This window comes from Ovis canadensis, chromosome 11 (assembly GCF_042477335.2).
Source record: "Ovis canadensis isolate MfBH-ARS-UI-01 breed Bighorn chromosome 11, ARS-UI_OviCan_v2, whole genome shotgun sequence".
In the NCBI taxonomy this organism is placed as follows: Eukaryota; Metazoa; Chordata; class Mammalia; order Artiodactyla; family Bovidae; genus Ovis; species Ovis canadensis.
The window spans coordinates 28,913,997-28,941,785 of record NC_091255.1 but is presented as its reverse complement, the minus strand read 5'-3'; the positions used below and the strand labels follow the sequence as shown (position 1 = coordinate 28,941,785).

The 27,789-nt window shown below is 55.2% G+C and overlaps 1 protein-coding gene across 2 annotated transcripts; it reads left to right on the top strand.

Annotated features, from left to right (window-relative positions):
• The first annotated feature begins 132 nt into the window (after positions 1-132).
• On the top strand, positions 133-27,120 carry SEZ6 (seizure related 6 homolog). Of its 2 annotated transcripts, none has more exons than XM_069602968.1 (16): positions 133-763; positions 1,460-1,593; positions 14,259-14,454; positions 18,867-19,052; positions 21,462-21,630; positions 21,763-21,929; positions 22,492-22,686; positions 22,942-23,080; positions 23,172-23,368; positions 23,928-24,122; positions 24,508-24,699; positions 24,785-24,982; positions 25,260-25,298; positions 25,557-25,674; positions 25,759-25,861; positions 26,026-27,120. In XM_069602968.1, exons 1-16 carry the CDS (start codon positions 415-417, stop codon positions 26,056-26,058), a joined length of 2,610 nt encoding a protein of 869 aa, XP_069459069.1. In that variant the 5' UTR covers positions 133-414; the 3' UTR covers positions 26,059-27,120. The 2 variants fall into 2 exon arrangements, with proteins under 2 accessions (XP_069459069.1, XP_069459070.1); XM_069602969.1 differs by having other exon boundaries at positions 26,042-27,114.
• Positions 27,121-27,789: the final 669 nt, after the last annotated feature.

Sequence of the window (27,789 nt, the reverse complement as noted above, 5' to 3'; positions counted from 1 at the left end):
CAGCCATGAGGACGTTCCCCAAGGCTCTCGGTCAAAAGAAAGATGGGTCTCCCACTGCCTGGACTGGGTGTGCTGCTGCTCACTGTGGGGCAGGAGGAGAATCTCTGAGCATTTGTTACCATTTCAGGACTCTCTTTGGAGGCCCCCACGGAGCGGGAAGGGCAGGCCCCAGGCCTGGAGGAGACGGATGGAGAGTTGACAGCGGCCCCTACACCTGAGCAGCCAGCACCAGGCGTCCACTTCGTCACAACGGCCCCTACCCTGAAGCTGCTTAACCACCACCCTCTGCTGGAGGAATTCCTACAAGAGGGGCTGGAGAAGGGCGAGCTGAGGCCTGACCCACCTACAGCAAGTCCCCTGCCCCGCCTGGCCAACCACGACAGCCGCCCCGTCTTCACCAGCCCCTCTCCAGTCATGGCGGCAGCACCTACTCAACCCCAGTCCAGGGAAGGACCCTGGAGCCTGGAGTCAGAGCCCCCTGCACTTCGTATCACAGCTGCCCTACCTCCAGGGCCCAGCATGGCAATGCCCACCCCAGGCCCAGGGGAGAGGCCCAATACCACACCCCCTAGTGGAGCATGGACTCCAACCCCAGAGGGTCCTGGAGACATAGGCAGGCCCTGGGCTCCAGGGGTCATGTCCCAGACCACAGGGCTCGGGATGGAGGGGACCGTCACCACCTCTACGGCTTCAGGGGACGATGAGGAGACCACCACCACCAGCACCATCATTACCACCACCGTCACCACAGTCCAGCCACCAGGTCAGTTACTTGCTGGCTCAGATCCCCATCTAGAGATGGGGATGGGGAAGCTGGGGGCCCTCCGGATTCCTCTCTCTGTGTCTCTGTGCTGGCCTGCCTTGCCCTTTGGCACCAAGGGCCAACCCACAGGGAGCATGTGGACTGGAACCAGACCCAGGTTCAAATCCTGACTGAAAGCAACTACCCCAGACCTTGGGGCTTCCCAGGTGACACTAATGGTAAAGAGCCCACCTGCCAGTGCAAGAGATGCAAGAGATGTGGGTTCGATCCCTGGATCGGGAAGATCCCCTGGAGACGGGCACAGCAACCCACTCTAGTACTCTTGCCTGGAGAACCCCATGGACAGAGGAGCCTGATGGGCTGCAGTCCTTAGGGTCTCAAAGAGTCAGACACGACTGAAGTGACTTTGCATGCACACCAGACCTTAGGGATTTTATCTAACCTCCCTGAGCCTCTTCTGTAAAATGGCAATAAGAAGACCCACCTCACTGGGTCACTGTAAGAACTGAGATAAGATTGCACACAGTAGGTGCTCAGGAGAAGGTGGTACTCTGCTTTCAACAGGGTAATAGAACTCCCAAAGGGTGAGTGTCATCACATACCAGACACGCATACACACGCATACACATGGGGCAGCCATAGTTGTACCCAAATTGCCAGAGCTAAGTTTAGCTTATGTCTCCCCCTGCCTTCCAGGCCCTTGCAGCTGGAATTTCTCAGGCCCAGAGGGCTCTCTGGACTCCCCCCCAGCCTCCAACTCACCCCCTGATGTCGGCCTGGACTGTTTCTACTACATCTCCGTCTACCCTGGCTACGGTGTGGAAATCAAGGTGAGTGACCTGGATCTGGCAGAGGAAAAACTGGGGCTAGTGTCTTATCTTTCCAGAAAGGTGCTGGTTACTGGGGGGAGGTGGGGATGATGTGCCAGGTCATCAGTGGGAGAAGGGGCCTAGGAGCAGGGTCAGGTGATGGGCCTAAACTGTGGTTGGATTCCGCCCTGTGCATCAGGAAGTGAAGAGCTCCTGTTCCCACTCAGCAGCGCTGAGGCTGGGAGGGGTGGCAGGAGGGGCAGGTGTGCCCATCGTCTTCCCCCAGGGGTTTAATCAGGCGCTCAGGAGAGCCCAAGAAGGGGCTCTAGCCATGGATGGGCAGAGGATTGGGTGAGTGTCTGAATCCACGTGTCTGAGTCAAAGAGGACTAGAGTGGCCTGGCTGGGCCTCTGAGAGCCATGGAGCCTCACTTGCATGTGTATCCACTCACTCATTCCCTTCAGCAAATACCCTCTGAGCAGCCCCTCTCGGTCAGCCCCCTCTGCTGGCTCCTGGGATGCGAAGGTGGGAAAGACAGACGTGGCTGCACCATCCAAGGTGACCAGCTGCTGGGGGAGTCAGACCTAGCTCCCAGCCCCCTGCCCCCTGCCTTCCTGCACCATCTCACCCCTCCCCTGGCGTGAAGTGTTAGTTGCTCAGTTGTGTCCGCCTCTTTGCTACCCCATGAACTGTAGCTGCTTCAGGCTCCTCTGTCCATGGGATTCTCCAGGCAAAAATACTGGAGTGGGTAGCCATGCCCTTCTCCAGGGGATCTTCCCGGCCCAGGGATCAAACCCAGGCCTCTTGCATTCCAGGGGGATTCTTTACCATTTGAGCCATCGGCTCTCTCTTAATCCCCACACCTGATCCTGTAGGTCCTCATGGCTGCCCCACAGGCTCCACATATTCCAAACCCAATTCTTCCTTTTTGTTCCCCTAAACCTGCTTGACACTCTACACCTATCCTCAGAGACTGGCCCCAACCAATCAGAAACCTAGAGCAGCACCCCCACGGTACATTGTAGACAGCATCCCTGGAGCTGTGCAACCAGAGCTGTGCAACCTGGGCCCTTCCCTCTCCCTCTTCCCTGAGTCCACCAACTCATGCCCGAGTTCTATCACCATGACACTCTCCCAAACTCAGATCTGCTTGCTGCCCCCTCATCCCAGCCACCACGTGGTCCAGCCTCTGTCATCCCTCCCCTGATGATATAGTGGCTGCCTCACTGGTCACTCCACTCATGCTTGCCCCCTCCTACCATCCTCCACCCACACTGCAGTCATTTTTCTCAAATGAAATCGATCCTACCTCCCACATCTTCCCCAAGGGCCTCTGAATCAAGGCCAGTCCCTCTGGGCCCATCTCTAGCCGTTTCCTCCCTTGTTCTCTGCTCTTGCTTTGCATTAAACAGCTTACAGCTAATGAACAGACCAAACGCACTTTCCTCACAAGCTCCTATTGCACCTGTTGGTCCGTTTGCCCAGAAGAGGCATCCTCCTATCCCTTCCCTTAGGACTCTAATCTGGCCTCACTTTTCCTGGGAATTCTCTCCTAATCCCCAGAGCTGGGGGTATCTCCCATCCTAGCTCATTGCTCTGTCTCCAATGGGTGTGTTTATAGCTGTGCCCCTCCCCAGCTAGACTCTGAGTTCCTTGAGGGGTGCCTTGAAATACAGGGCCCAGACTGGCTTCTCCATGGGCTGATTGAATGAAATGGACCAATGAATGGAGGAGGGAAGGAATGAGGTGACATTTGATGTGACTCTGGAGACTGAATGGAGGTGGAGAGGAGAGGCATTCAGCCCAGTAGAGGGAATAAGGCAGGTCATGGAGGAGCCAGGAAAGGGGCAGAGGAGGAATCTGGGAGGGGAGCAGGACACCACTGGCCTGTCTCCCCTTCCTGGCCTGTCCCTCCCCCCAGAGCCCCTGGAGCTGGGCTGAGAGCCAGCTCATCTGTCCTGGGGCAGCACCCTCCCCTCTGGGGAGGGCAGGTCCAGGTCTCTGAGCCAGACCCTGAGGAGGGGGCACCTTCTCCCACCCCTGGTGGGCCCCTCCCCTTCTTTCTGTAACTGTTTGCTCCTGTTCTGCCAAGCCCTGTGCCCCTCACTCTGGTCTGACTGGGAGGGTAATTAGGAACAGTCACCAACAGCCCCCACCCCCAAGCCATTAGCTCTCAGTGCCGCTTAATTAAGGTAATTAATGTAACATCATCACCTAATGAGTGGTGGCACCGGCTGTGGCTCACCGGGTGAAAGGCGCCAGCTGCAGGTGTGGGGCATGCAGTAGTGGGGGGAAGATGCCAGGCTGGCTGCCCCCCTGCAGGCCTGGGCTGGCTTTACCTGTCCCCCAAGCCTACCACCCCCTCTGACGCCCACTAGGCCAGGCTGGGCCGCGTCCTGGTACTCTCCTCAGTGAGGTGAGATGCTGCGGGCTCTGCCTGCCCTGGCCCTGGCCCAGGCATCTGCCCCACCCCGGATACCCACCCCCTCACCTAAGCCCTAGGAAACCCTGTGTCTGTTGTCTGGTTCTGCCACATTTTTTTTTCATCAGATGCAAAAGCTGTTACCAGGCAACCTTGAGAGGAAGACCTGCCACAGCCCTGGATGGCTGTCAAGACATGTAGCAGACAGATGCTGGCCGCGCCCTCTACTCCCCCATCACTGGGCAGAGTCCTTGGGGACCCTGTCAAGCTGATGGGCTGAGACAGAGTCTGAGGCCATGGCAGGGAGGGCCAGGTGGGGAGGGACAGAGAGTCAGCCAGCGCTGAAGCAGGATTTAAGGTTCTTCCATGGCCGGTTCCGGCCACTTCGGCCCCTATCCAGGCCTCCTGGGAGCGCCACACAGGCCACTTGGGGACCTGAAGAATTACTGACACTGCAGACCGATACCCAATGGGTATGTGAAAAACGGAGGCCATCATGGAAAGGGAATTGCCCAAGGTCACTCCGTTAATCATTAACTAATGTTTTTTGATGAATGAATTTGTTCCACAAATACAGATCGAGCAATTACTATGTGCCAGGCTCTGTGCTGGGCGTTGGGGACACAGATCTTCACAATTAGTGGGGGAGACAGAAATAAAAAATGATGACCACCATCAAAAAAAAGACCACCACCAATGACCATAAAATGCACAGTACTGTTGGGGATGGGAGTGGGGAGCACAGAGGACCATAGGAATTCTAGGATGGGGCACACTCCTTCAGCCAGCAGTCAGAGTAGGGGGGTTGGTCAGGGAACGCTTCTGGGAGGTGACGATACCTACTCTGAAGGCTGAAGGATGAGAGGCCAGCAGCCAAGCCTGGGGTGGGAAGGACAGGTAAGGCAGACTGGCCCTTGAAGCCTGCCCTGGCAGTTTTGGACAGGTGACTTTATTGCAGAGGAGCAGGAGGTGGGCTTCAGGGCTTCTCAATGGCACTCCTGCCAGAGGCTAGGTCAGCATAAAATGCTCTCCTGCTCAGAGCTGGATGTTGGGCCAAGTCATGCTGGGCATTGGCAGCGAAATGAGTGAGACTGTTGGCACACCTAGGAGGCGGCCCGCTGCTCCTTTAGGCTTGTGGCTTCTCCCCATCGTGGGTAAGCCCCTGCCTACCCCTCCATGAGTTCACAGAGATGGCTCACACTAGGTGAAAGGGATGGAATCCTGGCAAGGGGGATGGGAGGAGCCACGGGAGGAGAGGAACATCTTAAAGACCCATAAATCACAGCCCTGCACTGGTCAGCCTGGCACCATGCTGAGCCCCTGCCATGTGCCCAGAGTCCTGGCTAAAGACTGGCGCCTAGGCAAGACCCTTTCAATCCCCCCTTTGTGAGGAACAGTCTCAGGGTTCTAGAATCTCTACTTGCCCAGCTCCCCATGGCTTGGACCACTTCCCTTTAGGGTGCTCCTTGTGCCCTCCGAGACTGAGGGTCTGAGCTGCCTGCAGGAAGAAGGCCAGGGAGGAAGAAGCTTGCCTGTTTTGACCAGGAGTTTGGCATGGGGTTAGGCTCTTTTTAGACAGATCCAGAGAAGCCCCTTCAGATGGATGGGCTTGAGCTCTGTAGCCCATGTGGGTCCCATTTCCTCTCCAGGCAGCCAGTCTCCCCTGAGGGCTCCAGGCCTTTCTGGGCCTGGCTCATGTCTCTCACTGTGCTTGGCATTCCAAGAGCCTTCCCACTGCCAGCCCCATCTTGGCTTGACGGCTGTCTGTACCATCTGGAGCCTGGGCACAGCTGCCCACCATCCCTGCCCTGGTGCCCCGAGTGGCCCCTTTGGAACACTGCTCTCCCAGGCCAGGCCAGCTGCCAATTTGATAAGCAGAACCCCCTATCCTCCCAGGCGAGGACCAGGACTGATGCAGGCATACGTGGTGGGGCAGAGCAGTGAAATTCCTCAGCAACCTCTTCTTTCTTGGCTCCAGGAAGGCCCATGTGAAGGCAGGGGTGGGGGTGGGGGTGGTCACAAGGGAGCAGCAGGTCTAGCCCCATGGATCTAGGCCCTTCTTCCCATCCCTAAAGCAGACCCTATGCCATCAGGGTTTGCAGACAAGCATCAGTTAAGACAAGGGCATAGAAGCTATAGGACTGGGCTCCCAGTCCTGCCTTTGCAGCCCATCTCTCCGTCATGGGGCTAAGCCCCTGGCCTCCAGGCCTCTGTCCTCTTCTGTGAAAGGAAGTTGAACCAGATGACATAAAAGTGTCCTCCATGCCAGTCCCTCAGCGTACGGCTCCTTTTCTGGCTGAGAAACTCCCTCACAGGTCAGACTGGGCGGTGGCACCTCCGGCCCTTGACCCTGTTTCCTGCTTGCTAGCAGCTGGCTTCCTTGGTGGCTCAGACAGTAGCGTCCTCCTGCAATGTGGGACACCTGGTTCAATCCTTGAATCAGGAAGATCCCCTGGAGAAAGAAATAGCCACCCATTCCAGAGCCTGGCAGGCTACAGTCTATGGAGTCGCAAGGAGTCAGACACGATTGAGCGACTTTCACTTTCAGAACCTGGGCCAGGGAGAGGGTGGTTCTCAGGTACCATACCTCTCAGGCAGATCCCTGGCCCAGCTGAGGGGAGGTGGCCCACAGCCCAGATCACTCCAAAAAAGGGGAAGGAAACTGCAGATGCTCTGCCCACTCTGTGCTGAGCCCGTATAGGTGGGATCTAACATAATCCTTACAACCCCAACTCACAGATGAAACTGGGACTCAGAGAGGTCATGTGAACTTGCCCAAGGATCTATCAACTAGTCAGTGACGGAGCTTGGATTTGATCCCAAGATTCTAGAGCCCCTGTTCTTCCCCTAGCCCAGAAGATTGGCCTGTTCCAAGAGGGAGTTCAGCTGGGAACAATTGAAAAGCTCCATCCACCACCCCTTTCCTCAGCCCTGCCCTGCCTGCTTCTTTAGGACCCTCACTGGAATTCTCCCAGTGTGGGGGCAAAGGCCTGGGATACATGTGTGAAGGCACAGCACTGGGCCAGGAAGCTAGAGTCCTGGCCTGGAGTCCTGGCTTTGCCTCGGCTTCACTGTGTGACCCAAAGAGGACCTCTCAACTTCTCTGATCACAAGATTCCTTTCTCTATAGAGTGGAGGTAACCACAGCCTCCCTGCCTCCTTTATTGAGGTTCTGTGAGAGCTGAGAGGATAATGGGTGTGAAAGAGCTTTGAAAACTGTAAAGGATCTCATGGAAAGAACTGTGATTCTACTACTGTTGGAGAGAGGGACACGTGGACACAAGGGAACACATGTGTGTGGACATGCATGTGCCAGCTCATGTATTGTAGGGAGTAGCGTGCACGCAGTGGGTGGCGTAGTGGTAAAGAACCCACCTGACAATGCAGGAGACATAAGAGACACGGGTTCGATCCCTGAGTCAGGAAGATCCCCTGGAGGCGGGCATGGCAACCCACTCCAGTGTTCTTGTCTGGAGAATCCCCATAGAGAAGAGCTTGGCGAGCTACAGTCCATAGGGTAGCAAACAGTCAGACACGACTGAAGTGACTGGACGTGCACGCACGCACGGACGTGCACGCACGCACGGACGTGCACGCACGCACGGACGTGCACGCACGCACGGACGTGCACGCACGCACGGACGTGCACGCACGCACGGACGTGCACGCACGCACGGACGTGCACGCACGCACGGACGTGCACGCACGCACTGGGTTTATGCCAGAGTACACTCATGGCTGTTGGTGACCAGGAGAGTGCAGTGGAGCAAGGGCTGTGGTCAGCCGCTGGGGGTGGGACTCAAGTGCTGGGGGAGGGGCTTGCACATGAGTCATCCCTGAGCTCATGGCCTGCCTCTGCAGGCTTAGACTCAGGTGATAGTGTGCAAAGCCTTGTGGTACGATCCTGCTTGTGAGTCATAACATTAGAGTGTGTTCTGGAGACCGACTGGCAGCTTCCATGGGGACAGAGAGGCCAGGCAAGGATGACAGTCTGGGGTTGGCAGAGGGCAACCTAAATCCTCCCCATCTCCCATCCAGGAAGGAGTCAGGACAGAGTCAGCCCCCTCAAAGCAGCCCTATTTCCTTCCTTGAACTGATCGCCAGTCTGCGGGAAGCCAGGCAGGGTTAGACAGCCCAGGGTCCTGTGGGAATTGTCCTCGCCTCCTCCTGCCTCTGTCTTCTCTGGCCTGGTCTCCAGCTCCCCTCTTGTCACTGGCTAGGGGTGTGGGAAGACAGCCCTCATGAGCAGAGCTGACATTTCAATCTATCTCCTGAGCTCTTCAGATGCCTGCAAATTACATCAAGACTTCATCACCCCCCCTTGTATAACACCCAGCCCTGTCTGGCCCCTGTCAGGCTTGGCCCTCAAACAAGTGACAAATTACATCCGGCCACGGTGGCAGGCCTGCAAGTGGGTGCTTGAAACCCAAGGGGCCAGCGCTGCCTAGACAGCCACTGGGAGAACAGGGTGCCTTCTGGATAAGAGCCCCGAGTAATCAGGCCCACTCCACCCCATGCTCTCATGGCAACCCTACCACCAGGCCAGCTTTGAGGCGAGCATGCCTTCCCCAGATCAGAGAGGGACAGAGATCTCAGCTCCCAGTTCTCCCAGCTTTACAGGCTTCTGAGAGCTTCCCAGGTAGCTCAGTGGTAAAGAATTCACCTGCCAGTGCAGGAGATACAGGTTCGATCCCTGGATCAGGAAGATCCCCTGGGGAAGGAAATGGCAACCCACTCCAGTATTCTTGCCTGGAGAATCCCATGGACAGAGGAGCCTGGAGGGCTACAGTCCACAGGTTTACAAAAGAGTAAGACTCCACTTAGCAACTAAACAACAGGCTTTTGAGGGGAAAGACAGCTCAACACCTTTAAAAAAATCCCAGCCTGGCCAAAAACCACGTCCCTGCTAAACCTGACAGACCTGGGGCCTGGGAATAAAGATGTCTAGAAATCTGTCTGCAGGTGACACCCCCATGAGGCTGGGAGGGAGGGAGCTGCCTTGGCCTCCAGCAAGGGAGGCTCTGTTACTTAACACCTGTGCGACCTTTCCAAAGCTCCTTAGCCTCTCCCAGCTTCTGTTTACTTAAGGGGATTTTACCACCTACCTTCCTTATAGAATTGTGGTGAGGATGAAATAATATTTCATCCAAGGTTTCACACATGGTAGGTGCTCTGTGAATGGTAATTATTGGTATTGCTGCTGCTGTTGCTGGCTAAACAGCAGGGTCGGGAACTGGAAGCTGGGGTCAAAAGGGTGCTTAGGGGAACTAGGAAAAATGCTAAATTCATGTGTATTTCTCTGCCTTTGCTTCCTTAGCAATTTCCCTGCAGTGATATCATCCCTTCCTCCTCCTCCTCCTCCTCCTCCTCCTCCTCCTCCTCCTAGTACCGCCCCGCCCCCTGAAGCACTCTCAGACCCACCTGCTCCAGCCTCTCTCCCCCCACAGCCTACAACCCCTCCACTCTCCCCTAGAGGATTCCTGCTGCATGCGTTCAGTCCCACTTAAGGCAGAATTATATGCTGCCTGGCATCTCTCGGTAATTACAGATTCCACGTGTGTGAGTCTTGTTTGCCCAACTCGAGAATCACAGAATCTCCAAGTTTGAGGGGACCTCCTCCAGCCTCCGCCTGCTGCAGGAATTCCCTGAGGACTGTCCCTGGCAGATGGTCCATCAGCCTCCACCCAAACATGCCCTGAGCTGCTCTTGGAGGAGCGGCACTTCCGGCCCAGCATCTCTGCCTCGGGCCTTCTCTTCAGCCCCTAAGATCCCCCAGGTCTTTGCTCCCAGGCAGGGGTGTTCTGCAGGGCACCTCTGCTCTCAGCATCCATAGTCTGAGGGGCTCAGAGCCTAGCACAGCTCTGTCCTCGGACCTCACTGTTCTCAGCAGCCTCCGGCAAGTGATATATATCCAGCGACCCGCCCATTCACCTTTTCCATACATGTTTATTGCAATTGGCCAGTGAAGGGGATGTGTGCATGCTAAGTCGCTTCAGTCATGTCTGACTCTATGCAACCCTATGGACTGTAGCCCTCCAGGCTCCTCTGTCCGTGGGATTCTCCAGGCAAGAATACTAAAGTGGATTGCCGTGCCCGCTTCCAGGGGTTCTTCCCGACCCAGGGATTGAACCCATGACTCTAATGTCTCTGCATTGGCAGGTGGGATCTTTACCACTAGCTCCACCTGGGAAGCCCCAGTGAAGAGGACATTGTGACCCCAAACGCTACCTTTAGGCTTTAATAGATAGAGGACAGGTGGGGAGGGCCTGAAGTAAAGGAACTGACTGCCCTGGCTTCAGAGGCAGAGGATGGTGGCCCTGAGACCTGAAAGAATGAGCAGCTTCAGCAGGAGAGGAAGAAGGGCAGGCATCTCCTGGGCAGGATCTTGGGCATGCAAATGCCCAGAGGAGGGGAGTGAGCATGGCCTGTGGCCTCAGTGAAGGTAAGAGACTGGCATAGCTGCCGAAGTCAACAGTGAGCTGGGAGGTTTGGACCTTGTCTTGTGGACAATCTGAAATCACCAACAGCTTTGGGTAGAAGAGAGCCATGATCCAATGAGGGACAGCCAGGGCCCAGGAGACGAGTTGGGAATGGACAGGGTGACGGTCAGGTGGGAAACAATGGAGGGCTGGGGTAGTGGCAGTGGTAATCAGAGCCAAGATAGAGACGGAAGGGTGGAGAGGAGTCAGCTGGAATATTGGGACATAAGATTAGGAGGGATTTGGTGACTCACTGGATGCTACTTCACTAGCCCAAGTGGATAATCCCTGAAAGTCCTGCCTCGAAGCAACATACTAGGGACCTTGGAAAGGTCTGCCTGCAATGCGGGAGACCCGAGACCCTGCATCAGGAAGATCCCCTGGAGAAGGGAATGGCAACCTGTTGCCTCTCTTGCCTGGAGAATCCCATGGACACAGGAGCCTGAGGGGATATAGTCCATGGGGTTGCAAAGAGTCGGACATGACTGAGCAACTAACACTTACACTTTCACTTTGGAAACTATGTTGATAAGTGCCTTGGAATCACAGGGGAAGTCTTATTAAAGTGTGCGTGCATGTACTGTCGTGTCCGACTCTTTACAACCCCATGGACTGTAGCCCACCAGACTCCTCTGTCCGTGGAATTTTCCAGCAAGAATACTGGAATGGGTTGCTATTTCCTATTCCAAGGGATCTTCCCAACCCAGAGATCAAACCTACATCTCCTGCGTCTCCTGCATCGGCAGGCGGATTCTTTACCACTAGCACCACCTGAGAAACCCCCTTGTTAAAATGCAATGGATAATTTAGTAGATCTTAGATGGGGTCTGAGAGTCAGCTCCTGGGTGGTGCTGATGCTGCTGGCCCAGGGACCACATTTTGAGTAGCAAAGATTCACAGTAGGCCATTTTATAGATGAAGAAACTGAAGCTCAAATAGTCGGCATATTTGTCCAAGATTCAGTTCAGTTCAGTCGCTCAGTCGTGTCTGACTCTTTGTGACCCCATGAATCACAGCACGCCAGGCCTCCCTGTCCATCACCATCTCACGGAGTTCACTCAGACTCACATCCATCGAGTCCGTGATGCCGTCCAGCCATCTCATCCTTGGTCATCCCCTTCTCCTCCTGCCCCCAATCCCCTCAGCATCAGAGTCTTTTCCAATGAGTCAACTCTTCACATGAGGTGGCCAAAGTTACATGGTTAGAATTAGGTCCCAGACCTCTGGGCTCCTAATCCAATGCTTCTTTACCAGACCATACACTCACCTGAGCTGAAACCACTCACCTGCGACTGGGATTTAATCCCATCTCAGTGCCAGGACTCAAACCCGTCTGAAACCCGTGATCTTCCAACTGAGGTCACATGCCTGGTTTCAGAACGTAATGAAGGTCAGGTTCTTTGTGAATCACTGCAGAAGGAATTCAGCGAGAGTCAAAGTGATAGGCAAGAAGTAGATTTATTGATATAGGATTTATTGTAAGAGATGCAAGTGGGCAGGTGAGGGAACTCTGCCCCGAGGATTAAGTAGGCTACAATTTTGTAGTCAAAGGAAAGTGAGGGAGGGAGAAAGACTGCCTTCTTTGAGAAGATGTCAGGCTTACATCACTAGTTGCGCCTTCATATCAGGCAGGAGAGTGTTTGATCCTATGAGGTCAAACTAGGATTATCATTGTTGTTGCTCACTCAGTGGTGTCTGACTATTTGCGACCCCATGAACTGCAGTACACCAGGGTTCCCTGTCCTTCACTACCTCCCAGAGCTTGCTCAAACTCATGTCCATTGAGTCGACGATGCCATCCAATCATCTCATCTTCTGTCGCCCCCTTCTCCTCCTGCCATCAGTCTTTCCCAGCATCAGGGTCTTTTCCAATGCATCAGCTCTTGGTGGACAAATTGTTGGAGCTTCAGCTTCAGCATCAGTCTTTCCAGTGAATAGTCAGGGTTGATTTCCTTTAGGATTGACTGGTTTGATCTCCTTGCTGTCCAAGACACTCTCAAGAGTCTTCTCCAGCACCATGGTTCAAAAGCATCAATTCTTTGGATTATCATAGCACTTATTCAAAACAGTAGAAGGTTGTTCGTTGTTGTTGTTTTTTTCCCCTTTACCTAATGGCCTGGGGCATGTCTCATGCTTTTATTTATGGCTTTATGCTTAGGCAAGCTTGCTTCATTTCACGATGTTCCAGTAGCTTTCTTGAGTGATCATTAACTTACAGTGGTGTCCCAAAGTTTCCTAGGTTTCCCTGCTCTATCCATAGTCTCCTACTGGGACTTCTATAGCTACCTGTTTAATGACCCTATTCTAATCCTATCACTACCATTTCTCCTCTGGGCAGACTCTGTTGCTGTCCAATCCTTGTTTGACTGAATGAAGGCATAGAGCCCAGAAGAATGCTTCAGGGATTGAAGGACTAAGGACTGGAGCGATGGCAGAGGGGCCTGTGACAAACAGGAAATGATCAGAAGGGAGGGGTGTGGTGTAAGACCAGGCTGAGCAGTCATCAGGGGCCAAGTGGGGCAGGGACCCCAGGGCCACAGCAAAGACCTCGGGCTAGATACTATGGTCTTTGTGGGCTCACTGGAAAGTCACAGAGGATTTAAATAAGAAAGCATCATGAGCAGCCACAGATCAGGGCTATTCACTGGCTGCAGTTCAGATAATATTGATGAAGAGGGAAGAGTTGGGTAAGCCCTGCAGGCAGGAAGGCTGGCAGGACCTGCTGCATTGGTCCAGGTGAGGACTGTGGGGAGGTGGGCAGTGAACAGAGCTGGGGGCCAGTTGACAGGATGGAATGACTGCTTGGATGTGGAATATGAGGCAGGAGGCAAGGTGCTAGTTTCTAACTTGGGCTTGCAGATGGACAGTGAGGTCATTCCCTGAGCTAGGGAGCCAGGAGAGCTGCTAGTTGAGGAAAGAGAAGAGGGTGGCTCAGTTTGAGGCAGACTGGGTGAGAGATGCCTGTGAGGCATCCAACAGGGGATTTTCAGGGGAAACTGGGCTCAGAGGTCTGATGTTTAAGACCCCACCTTGCTGGCCAGGCTCTTGGACACCACTTAGTTCAACCCACCCATTACATTCCCACTTTACAGATGAGAAAACTGAGCCTCAAGCAAGGAAGGGACAGGAAGCATATGGTGTAGTTGAAAAGTTTTGGAAAACAGAAGTGAAGTGACGTGAAAGTCGTTCAGTCATGTCCGACTCTTTGCAACCCTGAGGACTATACAGTCCATGGAATTCTCCAGGCCAGAATATTGGAGTGGGTAGCCTTTCCCTTCTCCAGATGTGTTTACAAATCCCACTTCTACTAATCTCTGAGTGCGTGCATGTGTGTGCTCAGCCGTGTCTGACTCTTTGCAACCCCATGGACTGTGGCCTGTCAGGCTCCTCTGTCCATGGAATTCTCCAGGCAAGAATACTGGAGTGGGTTGCCATTCCCTTCTCCAGGAGGTTCCCAACCCAGGGATCAAACCTGTGTCCCCTGTGTCTCCTGCATTGGCAGGCAGATTCTTTACCATTGCACTACCTGGGAAGCCCTATAATCTGTGACCTTGAATAATATACCTAATATCTCTGAACTTCAGGTCCCATTCCACAGGGTTACTGGGAGGTAAAATGAGCTCTTCCTGCACTGAAGGGCCTAGCTCCAGGCTGGGGGCTCCAATGCCCAGGGGGCACTGAGGACTGGCCATGCCTCGGCACCTGCAGGAGCCTGAGGGCAGCAGAGCTCAATCAGTAAAAAGAAGCCTGACCCTTCTGCTTTGCTCTGTCTATCCCATGGGCAGGTCCAGAACATCAGCCTCCGAGAGGGGGAGACGGTGACCGTGGAGGGCCTCGGGGGGCCTGACCCACTGCCCCTGGCCAACCAGTCTTTCCTGCTGAGGGGCCAAGTCATCCGCAGCCCCACCCACCAGGCAGCCCTGAGGTTCCAGAGCCTCCCACCCCCTGCTGGGCCTGGCACCTTTCATTTCCACTACCAAGGTAGGCCTGGGGAGCTGAGGGTAGGACCAGTCCAGACTGGCTGCCCTACTGGGGGTCTCTGGTGCTATTACAGTCTGGGGGAGGGGAACACGGAGAGGCTAGTAACATACACTGGGGTGAGTATGGCCCATCTGATACCTCCAGGACATTCCCTCCTCCACCTACCACCCACCAGAGAACTCGTCCCGAAGGGGGACTGACACAGAATCAAAGCCCTGGGTGTGTCCATTGCCACTCACTCATTCATTCAGTCAGCTTTTCCTAGGCATCTGCTCCTTGCCAGGCCTGTGTTGGAGACTGGCAGTGTTAAGATCCAGCGCAGTCCTTACCCTCAAGGAATTCAGAATCTCCGCAGCAGGCAGACACTTCACAGGCAGTTAACAACAGAAGCCTGCTTCCCAAATGCAAGGGGGTCAAGGTCAAAGGGGCTTGACAGCTGACCATCTAGAGGTCCTTACCTACCACCCTGGCCTTCCTGAACTGTCTCACCCACCCTGGACCTGGCCCATGTCCCAGTCAGCTCAGAATACCTCTGGAAATAGGAGAATGGCATGACGTAATAGGAAAATCACAGACTCAAGAGAAGGGCAGATCCGCGTCTGAATCTCCTTCCCCCTGGCTATCAACCTTGTGCAAGTCATTTGACCTCTCTAACCCTCTGACCTCTTTTCCTCCATTGTGAAATGAGACCAAAACGTCGAGTCCACAAAACCATGGTGGACAACTGCTTTAGCACTCATTCATGAGAAAACCGGAAACTATATTAAAGACCTGGCAGGATGGGAAAGGGAGGAAAAGCAGCTCTGTCCCTCTCCCACCAGGATCCCTCCTGGCCCCTTCTTTCCCAGACAGTCTCCTTGATCCCTTGCACTGCTGTGACAAGGTAACCAGTTCAGACTGGGGAGTGCTAATAGGGAGATAATTGATGAGAACAATTGCCTTCATCACCAGGGACCACTTCCCCACTCCTCTGGAGATGGGGATACTTGGTCCTCCCCCTAAGAAGTACCCACGCCTTCCTGGCCTCTCTACCTAAACTGGGGGAGCAGTCTGGTGTGGCAATAGGGAGCCTCGTGGTCATCAGGGGTTGGCCAGGGGCTTATCGGAGACAAGGGACCAGCTTGCCTTGAGGCAAGGGTGACATCTCGGCAGCCCGGCCAGCCTCCCTAATGGCTCATCAATCCTCCCTAGCAGCAGGCATAATTTCACGCCACGGTAACCTTCTCGGTAGCTACAGATTCCTTTGCACAAATCCTCGGACCTTCTCTCTGTTGGGCCAGACAAAGGTGGCTGAAATGCAGCGAGGTGGAGGCTTGTGAGGGGTGCAGACCCCAAGGAGGGGCCGGGAAAGCTGGCCCAGTCCTGTGTCTTTCTCAGTTCCCAGAAGCCCTCCCTCCTCGGCCCAGTTTTTGTCAATGATCAGCTCTTTCCTTAATGAGTGTAATTCCCCTAATTATAGGCTGTAATTAGCCCTGATCCCAGAGATGGGAACAGGAGGAGCGTGCGCTCATACGCGCATCTCCCCAGGCTGGAGAAAGAGGGTGCCAGAAGAGGGGGTGAGGGGCCTCGGACCCACAGCCCTGCCAGAGCTGTCCAAGAGAATGTTGGAGATCACGAGGCAGGGGTCTCATCTGCAGAACCAAGTTCCAGCTCCCCTCCCACAGCCTCAGGCAGGGTGAGGAAGCAGAGGGCCTTGCCAGGCATCCCCCTCCTCCCTCCTGAATATTCCTGGCACCGGACTTGGCCCCAGAAACAGATGCCAGGGAGAAAATAGCTCAACAGATTGCAGTGATGCAGGCTCCCCGGGAACAGTCGTCATGGCAACATGAGGAAGCTCGTCCTGGGAAGCGGCACTCTACCCACCATGGAGTCTGGGGGCTTCATCGTCTGCCCCCAGCCTCCTGCTCTCACCTCACACCAGCCCCATTTCCTAATCTGTGAAAATGGGGGTGGGGGTCTCTGTTCCAAGAGTTATGGGGAAGATGGAAATACAAGTGCTGAGTACGCCATCTGCCTCATGACCTAGACAGCCCTGGGTGTCATTCCCCCTCCATTCTGGGTAGAGTGTCCCATCCCACCCCAACCTCGGGTTCCTCCCCAGATCACTGTGAGTGGCCACCCTGCACCACCACCCAGGGCAGCCTTGGTTATTACTTCCAGGTTTCTCTGATTCTTGAGCCCACATTTCTACTTCAACTGGGAAAGCAGGTGGAAAAGGGGAGATAGAAAGCAAGTGGGCTCTGGAGACAGGAGCTTCAAATGCCCACTCTACCACTTACTGACTGTGTGATCAGGTCAAGTCCCTCCATCTCTCTGAACCTTAGTTTTTTCCTCACCTGAAAACGAGTTAATCACCCCTAGCTTCCTCCTAAGCATGTTGTAGACATCGAGTAAGAAGAGTGTGAAGGCAATTTTTTTTTTTTTTGGTTGTGCTCTGCAGCATATGGGATCTTAGTTTCCCAACTAGGGATCAAACCCGTGTCCCCTGCATTGGAAACGCAAAGCCTTAACCAGTGGACCGCCATGGGAGTCCCATGCAGGCACTTTAGAAGCTGGAAGGTGCTCCCTTTCCTATGCAGATGTGAGGTGCTTTTATTAATCAAAATTACAAACAATAACAGCATCTGGTGCTGTTCTGTGCCAGGGCTTCTCTGGTGGCTCAGATGGCAAACAATCTGCCAGGAGTGAGGGAGACTCTGGTTCTATCCCTGGGTCAGGACGACCCCCTGGAGAAGGGAATGGCTACTTAATCCAGTATTCTTGCCTGGAAAATCTCATGGACAGAGGCTATGATCAATGGGGTTGCAAAAAGTTAGACAACTAAGCGACTAACACTTTCACTTTCCTGCCCAGAAGTACTAGTGAAGGTTCAAATATGTAAGGTTCAGACACTGCACCTATATTTTCTCAGGTAACAACAGAATGCAGGGTGGGTAAACAAGGAAATTGAGGCACAGAGAAGTTAGGTAACTTGCCCAAAGTGGCATAGCAAGGAGAGGATCCTGTATTCAAACCCAGGCAGTCTGACCTCAAAGCCCACCTCCTGAGCAGTGCCCCCCGTACAACTGACTGCCAATCATAAGCTACCACTCACTGGCCATTCTTCTAAGAACTCTGTGAGAGACGGATAAGTAGGAATGCTCTCCCCTTTTCACAGACCTAGAAACTAAGGCCAGGCCAGGTAAAAATCACAAAACTAGTGATGACTCAAGGTAAAGAATCTGCCTACAATGCAGGAGACACAGGAGACACGGGTTCGATCCCTGGGTCAGGAAGATCCCCTGGAGTAGGAAATGGGAACCCACTCCAGTATTCTTGCCTGGAGAATCCCACGGACCAAGGAGCCTGGCAGGCTACAGTCCATGGGGTCTTGCATAGAGTCCAATACGACTGAGCAACTAAGCTAAGCTCTGGCACTGACATTGTGTCTGGACCCTGGTCTGCCCAGAAGCAGCCCTTTCTTATATTCATACAGAGACACACAGAGGCTAGTAGAGTTCCTGCCTGGACCTCACTTCCCATCCTCCTAGTGCCATCAAGTGAGGGTGAGCCTCCTCCACCCCCAAGACCCAGGAGTGGTTTCTCAGTCTAGACGGTCCTCATCTCTCCCAGCACCCCAGGGTTTTCAGGCTCCATAGCCCAGACTCTTCACTCAGCCGCTCTCCTTGACCCCTCCAAGGCCTTCTTCCCTACCTCTCAGCCCTGGTCCCCGTTTTTAGCTAAGGGCCCAGTTTGGCACTGGATTGGGATTTGCTGGGCTGTTTTACAGGATTTGCTGCCACCACTCGGTTATATTTGGTATGGCAGTTTCAAAAGTTAAGTTTCCCAGGGCAACTTGTTCCTCCCACAACTTCCTTGAAGTTGCATCCTGCTTCCCCATCCCGGGCGCCTCCTGTTTTTCAAAGTCCACAGCCCTTGTCATCAAGGTTTTTAGCACTCCTCAGTGAATACCGGGAAAGTTTTTACTGTTTGACTTTGGTGTTTCCTGCTGTAATTCATCTTTGTCCCTTGCAGAAAAAATAATATCAATACTTCACATCAGTATAGGCGTTTCACTATTTCGAGTGCTTTCACATCTATAAGTCATTCAGTACACATTCCTTGGTTCCAGGGATACCAAGCTGAATAAGATACTCCCCATTTCTTCTCACAAGAACCCTGAAAGTGCGCTGACATTTTGAACCTCAGTTAACAAATGAGGAAACCAGGATACCGAAAGGAGATATAACTTGCCTGGAGTGTCAAAGCTTGGAGCCTAAGGCTCCAACTTCCAGCTCTGTGCTTGCTCCAGCCCGGGCTGCGGAAGTATCACTGTCACCTCTTCTGCAGGCCTCTTTTGCCCTGGTTATGACTCAGCCCCTTACACACACACACACACACACACACACACGTCACCCATTCTCTCTCTGCAGCCTACCTCCTGAGCTGCCACTTTCCCCAACGTCCAGCTTATGGAGCTGTGACTGTCACCAGCCTCCACCCTGGAGGTAGTGCCCGCTTCCACTGTGCCACTGGCTACCAGCTGAAGGGTGCCAGGCTCCTTACCTGTCTCAACGCCACCCAGCCCTTCTGGGATTCTCAGGAGCCGGTCTGCATCGGTGAGTGGCCCCCAGGGACTCAGTGCCAAACAGGGAAGTGAGGTGAGGGCTCATTCCTGCTCTCTGTTGCGGTCTGGCACCTCCATTTGCTATCCATAAGGAAGCCAGAAAATGGCCTCACACCTCAGTAGCATTTACACAATCTGTATTTCTTGAGCACTTATTGTATGGAGGCACCACAGGTATACCGAGTGGAATTAAACAGGGACTGTGCCCTCAAGGAGCCCACAGTTCTAGGAAATGAGGGAGGAAGACAGCCCCTGGGTCACCAACTTCCAGAGCAGGAAGTTTAAAGTACGGATGAAGAGAAAGAGTGGGTGGAAGCAGTTGTTCCTAGCTGGGTGCCTAGGAGGCTTCCTGGGGGGAGCGGCTTTGGAGGTTTCCGTGGAAGGAACAGTGTGGGCAGTGAACCCAAGGTGACAAGGGGAGGGAGTGTTTGAGGGACACAGAAAACAGCCAGGTTTGGCTGAGGCCTGAGACATGGGGAGAGGGTGGTGGGAGGGCCTTGAACGTCAGGCCAAGACACTGGGTGGAGAGCCGTTGACATTTTGTGAGACGGGGAGGGAGGGGTTCAGAACTGTCCCTCAGGAGAGACAGGCGGGTGGTGTCTGAAAGCTCGCAGCCAGCCAGGCAAGAGGGTTTGAATTTAGACAATGACTTTGGGAATGAAGAGGTTCCAGAGACCCCGATGAGGGAAAGGGGGGACGTAGGAGACTCCCAGGTTCTGGTCCTGGGTGATCGGAGAGTCTGAGATTGCTGCCAGTGAAGAGGGGCTTGTTGACAGAGGAAGATGGAGTGTTTTGTTGCATCTTGGGGTTTTGATACTTATTTTATCCTATAAACTCTTTCTGGGCATCAGGCCAAAGTGGGTATGAATAAGCCAGACCTGGGCTCTGCCCTCAAGGAGCTCTCTGTTCGACGGGAAGACTGGAAAGCGACTCAGGAAGTTCAGGGCAGATGGTGCTGTGATGGGGCGAACTCAGGGCACCATGGAGATCCAAGCGGGGGGAGTAGGGGAGAGCTGCTCGAAAACGAAGAAGGAGGTCAAACAAGCTTCCCAAGGAGAAGGCAGGGAAGGGTGACGGGCATGTCAGAGCTCCGGGCAGTGGAATGGATTCCTGGAACAGCGCATGCAGAGATGCAGAGACATGAAGCGGCACGCCACAGTGAGGGCCGGCGGGGCACGCCTGAAGAAGACAGTGGGCCGGGAAGCGCTGCAGCCGAGCCAAGAGAGACGGCTTTATAAAAGGCTCTAACCCCCTCTTGAGCTTGGACTTTATCTTGAGGGTTACAGGAAGCCACTGAGGAATTTAAGTGGAAGACAGGGCATAGTCAGATTTCAAGGGCAGTGCCGTTCCAAGACCAAGCAGAAAGGCGAGTCTGTCCTCTCTGCAAAGAAGCAGAGAAGAGACTCACCAGCACCCCTTCCCCGGGAGCTGTATTAGGTTAAAATACTCTTCAGTCTGAACACTTGGAGACAAAGGCACTGCGTCTTGGCCAGAGTGGCCTGGTCTCTGAGAGCTGGCAGAGTCCAGAGCTGTAGGTCCAGGAAAGGAGAGTGCTACCGGGGACCAGCTAGAGTCCTATTGCCTGCGACTTCTTCTCTGGCCCCATTTAACTGCTAGGGGCTTGTGGCCAAGTAACTCAGCAGCCCTTGGTGATGGGGAAGGGCGAGCTGCCAAGCCTCTGCTAAGGAAGAGGGGGCCGTCCCAGGCCAGAGGGACCAGTGCTGGAAAGGGGTCAGCCTGTCAATCAGGACTATTTGACAGTAGTAGTGATGCTGACTCAAGACTGTCTCCTGGCTAACAAGGCCTGCTACAGGCACAAGGTTTGGAGGTGAAGGGCATGGCCACCAGGTGTTTGGCATCCCTGAGCTAGTCCTACTCTCTTCTTTATAGTCATCCATTCATTTTATCCAAAAAAATATTGAATACCAACTCTGTGTCTGGTTTGAAAAGACCTGGCCCCTGCCCTGGAGGGCCTAGTTAAGGGACATATCCAAAAATAACTGGTTTAGGAAGCTGGTCTGAGACAGAGGCAGCAAATACATTCAAGAAGGTTGGAGCCCTGGGAAGGGGAATAAAGTTCACCTGGGAGGAGGAATCAGGGAGGGTCTCCCTGAGAAGTTAGCAGTGAGGAAAGGTGACTCACCCAGGGCCACGTGGCTAGGCAGCCGCAGATTCCCTAGTCAAGGGAGTTGCACGTGAATGGTCCTGGAGGTATGAAAGGTTAGGAGGTTGGCTGCCTGAAGCCACAGGGTCACAGGGGCAAAGGATTGACCTCCAGAGCCGTGAAGGCAAGCTCCCTGCTGCCCCCGGCAGAAAGCTTGGAGCTGGGATGGGCGGGGAGGCTTGCTAGGCCGTCTAGGATCCAGCCGGGGGCCAGCCCACAGTGCGGCCCGTTTCACAGCTGCCTGCGGTGGAGTGATCCGCAACGCCACCACCGGCCGCATCGTCTCGCCCGGCTTCCCGGGCAACTACAGCAACAACCTCACCTGCCACTGGCTGCTTGAGGCTCCCGAGGGCCAGCGGTTGCACCTGCACTTTGAGAAGGTTTCCCTGGCTGAGGATGACGACAGGTGAGGGGGTGTCCTGGTGGGATCAGAGTGACTGGCCTGGTAGTACCCTGCCGGAGGGATGGTACCCAAGCCTGGGGCCTCACCCCACCCAACTCAGCGACCAGCCACGCAGCTGCCGCTCTTATGGCCCAGGCTCATCATCCGTAATGGGGACAACGTGGAGGCCCCGCCCGTGTATGATTCCTACGAGGTCGAGTACCTGCCCATTGAGGGCCTGCTCAGCTCCGGCCGACACTTCTTCGTGGAGCTCAGTACTGACAGCAGTGGGGTGGCTGCTGGCATGGCCCTGCGCTACGAGGGTGAGCCTGCTGGGGCCTAACCAGGGGTGGGGGTCTCCAGCCCAGGGTCTCTTCTCACACCCTCCCTCTCTGCCTCGATTCCCTCATCACTCCTTCCAACTCGCCCCTTGCTCACCTGCCACCCAGATCCTCTCTCCTTATTCATCCCCTGAAATCCAGGATTCTACTCCATCTTTGCAGGAGACCCCTGCCTGGACCCAGGCCCTCTGGTCCAAGAGAATCAGTTCTCTAGAGTTTGAAGAATAAAAGTAGCCCCCACTCTTACGGAAGAACTGCTGCAGGACACACTCTAGCACCGCTCATGCATGCATGTGTTCATTCATTTATTAAGAAAAACCAAACATGTATTGAGCGCCTTCTGTGTACTAAGCACAAACTCAGCACTGAGAACACAATGGTGATGGCCTCCTGAGGATACATGCTCTGGGCTGCTCCGCCCCCTGCTCCAAACCCAGACACACATCAGTTGTCAGGAGGAGAAAGGCCCTGGGGCTGGAAGTAGGACGACTGCCCCATGTTTGCCCCAGTCGTGCTGAGCTGGGCTGGGTCCTGTGGTTTGCAGCCTTCCAGCAAGGCCATTGCTACGAGCCCTTTGTCAAATACGGCAACTTCAGCAGCAGCGCACCCTCTTACCCTGTGGGGACCACCGTGGAGTTCAGCTGCGACCCCGGCTACACTCTGGAGCAGGGCTCCATCATCATTGAGTGCGTGGACCCCCATGACCCCCAGTGGAATGAGACAGAGCCCGCCTGCCGAGGTCAGTACGCATCAGGGGCTAGGCCTGCTGGGGGCAGGGAGCAGGGTGGACACGAGGGAGCTGGCCACAGGACCTGGGACCACGGGGCCTGGTGACACATGTGACTGAAGCTTCCCCCTGCCCCGAGGAGGAGGTGAGGGGTCCCAGCAGTGGGCAGGCATTCCTGTGGACAGGAGGCAGCCCCAGGACATGGCACTGGCTGGGGGTGGGATGGGGGGTGGAACGCCGAGGGGATGCGGTTCCCCTGCCTTCCAGCCGTGTGTAGTGGGGAGACCACAGACTCGGCCGGCGTGGTGCTCTCCCCCAACTGGCCAGAGCCGTATGGCCGTGGGCAGGACTGCATCTGGGGCGTGCATGTGGAGGAAGACAAGCGCATCATGCTGGACGTCCGAGTGTGAGTGCCCGCTGGGCTCTGTCAAGCCACCTCCCGGGATCTGGGGCCCTCTCTCAGCCAGCCTGCCCTGCCTGATGGTTCCCCTCCACAGGCTGCGCATAGGCACGGGCGACGTGCTGACCTTCTATGACGGGGACGACCTGACAGCTCGGGTCCTGGGCCAGTACTCTGGGCCCCGGGGCCACTTCAAGCTCTTCACCTCCATGGCTGATGTCACCATTCAGTTCCAGTCGGACCCTGGGGCCTCAGTGCTTGGCTACCAGCAGGGCTTCGTCATCCACTTCTTCGGTGAGCTTGCTCCTGCCCTGCCCTGCTGGGGTTGGGGAGGTAGAAGTGATGCCAGGTGCAGACCCCCAGCCTAGGCAAGTCAGAAAAGCCAGGGAGGTGAGGAGTCTGAGTGCTCTTATCTGATTGGGGGAAGCTGGGACATTCCAGGCATCACCTTTGGGAACCTAATCTTATTCTCCATCTCCCCTGAGGGCCCAGTGAGAGGAAGCAAGCCTCTGCTAAACTGGGTAGACAGCAGGAAAGAACTTCCTAATAGAAACAGGGAACTGAGGAAAGGCCTTCATTGAAGTGACAGTTTTCCCCACCCTACCTGGCCCCTCTCTCAGGGCTAAGGAATTGGCCAACGCACTTGGGAAGTAAGGCCAAAGCTTAGGTGACAACCCTGGAATCTAGGAGACAGGCAAGAAGGAATCCCTGAGCAGGAAGGCATGATCGCTGAGCCTGCCCAGACCAGGCCAGGCCTGGATGAATTGGCAGGAACTGGAGTGCCCTCGAGGGGAGGGAAGCTAGCACAGTCTCCCTTGGGTGCTGCTGAGCGCCTGCATCTTGCTGCCCCCAGAGGTGCCCCGTAATGACACCTGTCCGGAGCTACCTGAAATCCCCAATGGGTGGAAGAGCCCGTCGCAGCCTGAGCTGGTGCATGGCACCGTCGTCACCTACCAGTGCTACCCTGGCTACCAGGTGGTGGGCTCCAGTGTCCTCATGTGCCAGTGGGACCTCACCTGGAGTGAGGACCTGCCCTCATGCCAGAGAGGTGAGTGCACCTGTTCCCCACGCTCTCCCCAGTGCAACCTACAAGCCTCTCTCCCGGTTTCTAATCCAGACTCTAGCTGTTATTAGCTGGTAGTCATAGCCTCGGTTGCCTCATCTGTGAAGTGGGATCATACCTTCTCACAGGGTTATCCACCAAGTACTCCAAGTTTTCCATTCCTGGTATGTGGCCCATCAATGTTTGTTGATTCTGATGAATGGGGAGGGGGGCAAATGGAGAGAGAACACCAGCACAATAGTAGGGGCAGATAAATAGTGGTGGAGCCCCGTGCTGTGAAGATGTTGGCAGGCCTAGAACAAAGCCAGCATGCACTGGTTTTTGTTGAGTTCTACTTGGGCCACTTCCCTCTGTCACTCCCTACCCTCAGTGACTTCCTGTCATGACCCTGGGGACGTGGAACACAGTCGACGCCTCATATCGAGCCCCAAGTTCCCCGTGGGGGCCACCGTGCAGTATATCTGTGACCAGGGTTTTGTGCTGACGGGTAGTGCCCTCCTCACCTGCCATGACCGCCAAGCCAGCAGCCCCAAGTGGAGCGACCGGGCCCCCAAATGTCTCCGTGAGTGTCAGACAGGGAGGTGGGAGGATGCTGCCTCTTGCGGCTAGGGGCCTGGCACCCTCACTGGGCCCTGCCTGTTTTGCAGTGGAACAGCTCAAACCGTGCCATGGCCTCAGCGCCCCAGAGAATGGTGCCCGCAGTCCCGAGAAGCAGCTGCACCCAGCGGGGGCTACTGTCCACTTCTCGTGTGCCCCTGGCTATGTGCTGAAGGGCCAGGCCAGCATCAAGTGTGTGCCCGGACACCCCTCACATTGGAGTGACCCCCCGCCCATCTGTAGGGCTGGTGAGTGTCCTACCATCTGCTGAACCTCTGCCTGGCCCAAGGGGCTGCCCTGGCAAAGATGTCAGAGGCCGAGAACCAAAACCCCCTGCCCACACACCCCCACCTCTTATGTTATTCTTGGTTTCTCGGGTGTCTGCCAGATCCTTTTGACCTGGTGACAAACTCTGGGGTGGGCTCCCCTTGGACAAATTCCTCCCCATGACCAGCCCACTCCCTGCCTTTGTGGTCTGGCTCTTTGGGCTCACCCACTGCCCTTGGCCCTCCCCTCTTATTCTAGCCTCTCTGGACGGCTTCTACAGCGGCCGCAGCCTGGATGGTGAGCCCCCAACCTCCTCAAGGGTCAGGGAAATAATCTCCCTGCCCCTTGTTCTCACAGCTTCCAGGCTGTGGGCTCCCCAAGGAGGGAGGGCAGAGAAAGAGAGAGATCTGGGACTAACAGGGGGCAAAAAGCCCCTTCCCCCGCCCCCAGCCAGCTAGAGGGAGCTGGCGACTGGCTGCCCCTGGGCAGAGGCGAGGGGATGTGGGACTCAGGCAACAGGGCCCTCTGCCCCAGCCCCATCCTCTGTGCTTTCAGTTGCCAAGGTGCCAGCTGCCTCCAGCACACTGGATGCTGCTCACCTCGCAGCTGCCATCTTCTTGCCGCTGGTGGCGATGGCGCTCTTGGTGGGAGGCGTGTACCTCTACTTCTGCAGGTGAGTCCGGCTTCCCTGCCTGCCCTGCACGCCTGGCTCACTCCCGCCCAGCACTCCTGACTCCTAGGCCTCTCTGCTGCACAGGCTCCAGGGGAACAGCCCCCTGCAGCTGCCCCGGACACGACCCCGCCCTTATGACCGCATCACTGTGGAGTCAGCGTTTGATAATCCAACTTACGAGACTGGAGTAAGTACCGAGGCCAGGCTCGACACCCCAGTCAGGACCCAATTCTGTGTTCCTTTGGCCAGGTACCCCTGCGGGTCCTGCCAAGCCCTTTCACTCTTTCTGTTTTCCTCGGGAAGGTGGATTGTGGACTAGCAGGCCTTTGACAAGTTTCCAACTCCCAGAAGTCTCTTTCCTTTGCAGGAGACGAGAGAATATGAAGTCTCCATCTAGGTGGGGCGGCCTGGGGAAGCCGGCTCCGCCCTGCATCCCAGTCCAGCAGCAGAGCTCCCAGCTTCCCACTCCCTTGCCCTCCACCTCCTGTACATACCACCTGGGAAGAGATGCCGCCAGTCCCTCAAGAAGTTGTGCACATCCCGCCTGCAATACCCACCGGGGCCTATTTTCTTGGGACCACTGCCCCCTTAGGGCCCTTCCTTGGGTCCAAGTCAGGGGCATCTGCCTCCAGGCCAAACACAGCTGGAGCACATGCACCAAGAACCAGCATTCTCCTGACCCTCTCTCAGGCCTGGGACCTCTGGGCTGGAATTCACAGGCAGGGCGGAGTACCTCCCTCCACGTGACCACCCTCCAGCCCTGGCATGCAGCAGCCCTGACATGACAGTGGCGGAAAGTGGGCCAGGGTGCTGCTCACAGGGCTGCTGCTAGTGGCCAACACTTCTCTCAACAGTGACCTCTGAGTAGTCCTGGCATGCTGACACCAGTTCCCTAGGGAGATCTCTAGTCTTTCTCTAAGGCCCCAGGAATGGTCAGTTCTGCCTCCTGCCCCTTCCTGGCAGAGGCAATAACACTATGGATCTTAAGGGGTTTAGGGACTCTACCCCAGGCTCAGGTTGGGCTTCCCTAGGCCACACCACTCATGTGCCACACCAAAGCAGGACACCCCCCACTGCTCCCCTGGTGGCCCTACACCCCAAGAGAGGGAGACTCTCCCCTGACGTCAGTCTGGCTATGAAAAACACCCTCTTGCCCACCTTCCCCTCCTCCAACCCCAGTAACCTGTCAGGCTTCCCTCCTGGCCACTGTGTTTTGGGATAAGGGGAGTGGCAGGCATATTCTGGAGATGCGCAGAGGTCCACGGGTGCAGGAATTTGGCATGGAACAGAGGGTCAAAGCATCCCAGGGAGAGGCCCAGGAGTTGGCTGCAGGCTACTTTGTACATGTAATGTATTATATGGGGTCTGGGCTCCAGTCAGAGAACAATCTTCTATTTCTGTTGTTTCCATTAAAATGGTGTTTTTGGAAAAAAAAAAAAACAACAAGCAGTGGCCTGGTGGATGGTGCTTTCTTGGAGAGAAGGGAGGTGGGAGACAAATGGGATGTGGACTTGAGGGCCAGAAGGCATGCTAAACCTACCAACTGATCATCTCCAGACCTTATCAAAAACCAGTCATGGGAATTCCCTGGGGGCTCCAGTGCTTGGGGTTCCGCACTTTCACTGGACAGCCTGGGTTCAATCCTTGCTCAGGGAACTAAGATCCTACAAGCCCCATGTGCAGTCAAACGAAAACAAAAAGTAGCCACATGCCAGTGCTTCAGGGACTACTGTCCCAACAAGATCAATGTGACAGCTGGCATGTGAAGTGAGAGGCCCCAAGGTTGGTGCCACAGGGGTGCGGGAACCCAGAAACTGAAATGGCTCGGCCATCCCAGTGCTTCACTTCCCCTCTTGGCTAGGTCCAGAACCAAAGCCTGGCATAGTCCTAAGTCTGTCCTCAAACCCATCGTATTGCTGAAAAGCCCAGAAAACCTGACGCCTCTCTTCCTTGACTTCGTTCCAGCTAGCAAGGTTTAGGAAACTGGAATAGGGATAAGAGACTGAGTCCCTGAACGTGGGGCTCTGGTCTGTCTTGGCCTCAGAGAACATCCAGACTGTCCAGTGCGAAGGCAATGCAGCCTAGAGGGCTTAGCTTCTAATTTAACAAAAGCTG

Excerpts from the sequence above, each read along its gene's own strand:
- SEZ6 (XM_069602968.1), top strand. The coding sequence starts at position 415 with ATGGCGGCAGCACCTACTCAACCCCAGTCCAGGGAAGGACCCTGGAGC. Across the intron at positions 24,123-24,507 it reads CCTGCCCTCATGCCAGAGAG|TGACTTCCTGTCATGACCCT; the intron begins GTGAGTGCACCT and ends CCCTACCCTCAG. Across the intron at positions 25,299-25,556 it reads CAGCGGCCGCAGCCTGGATG|TTGCCAAGGTGCCAGCTGCC; the intron begins GTGAGCCCCCAA and ends CTGTGCTTTCAG.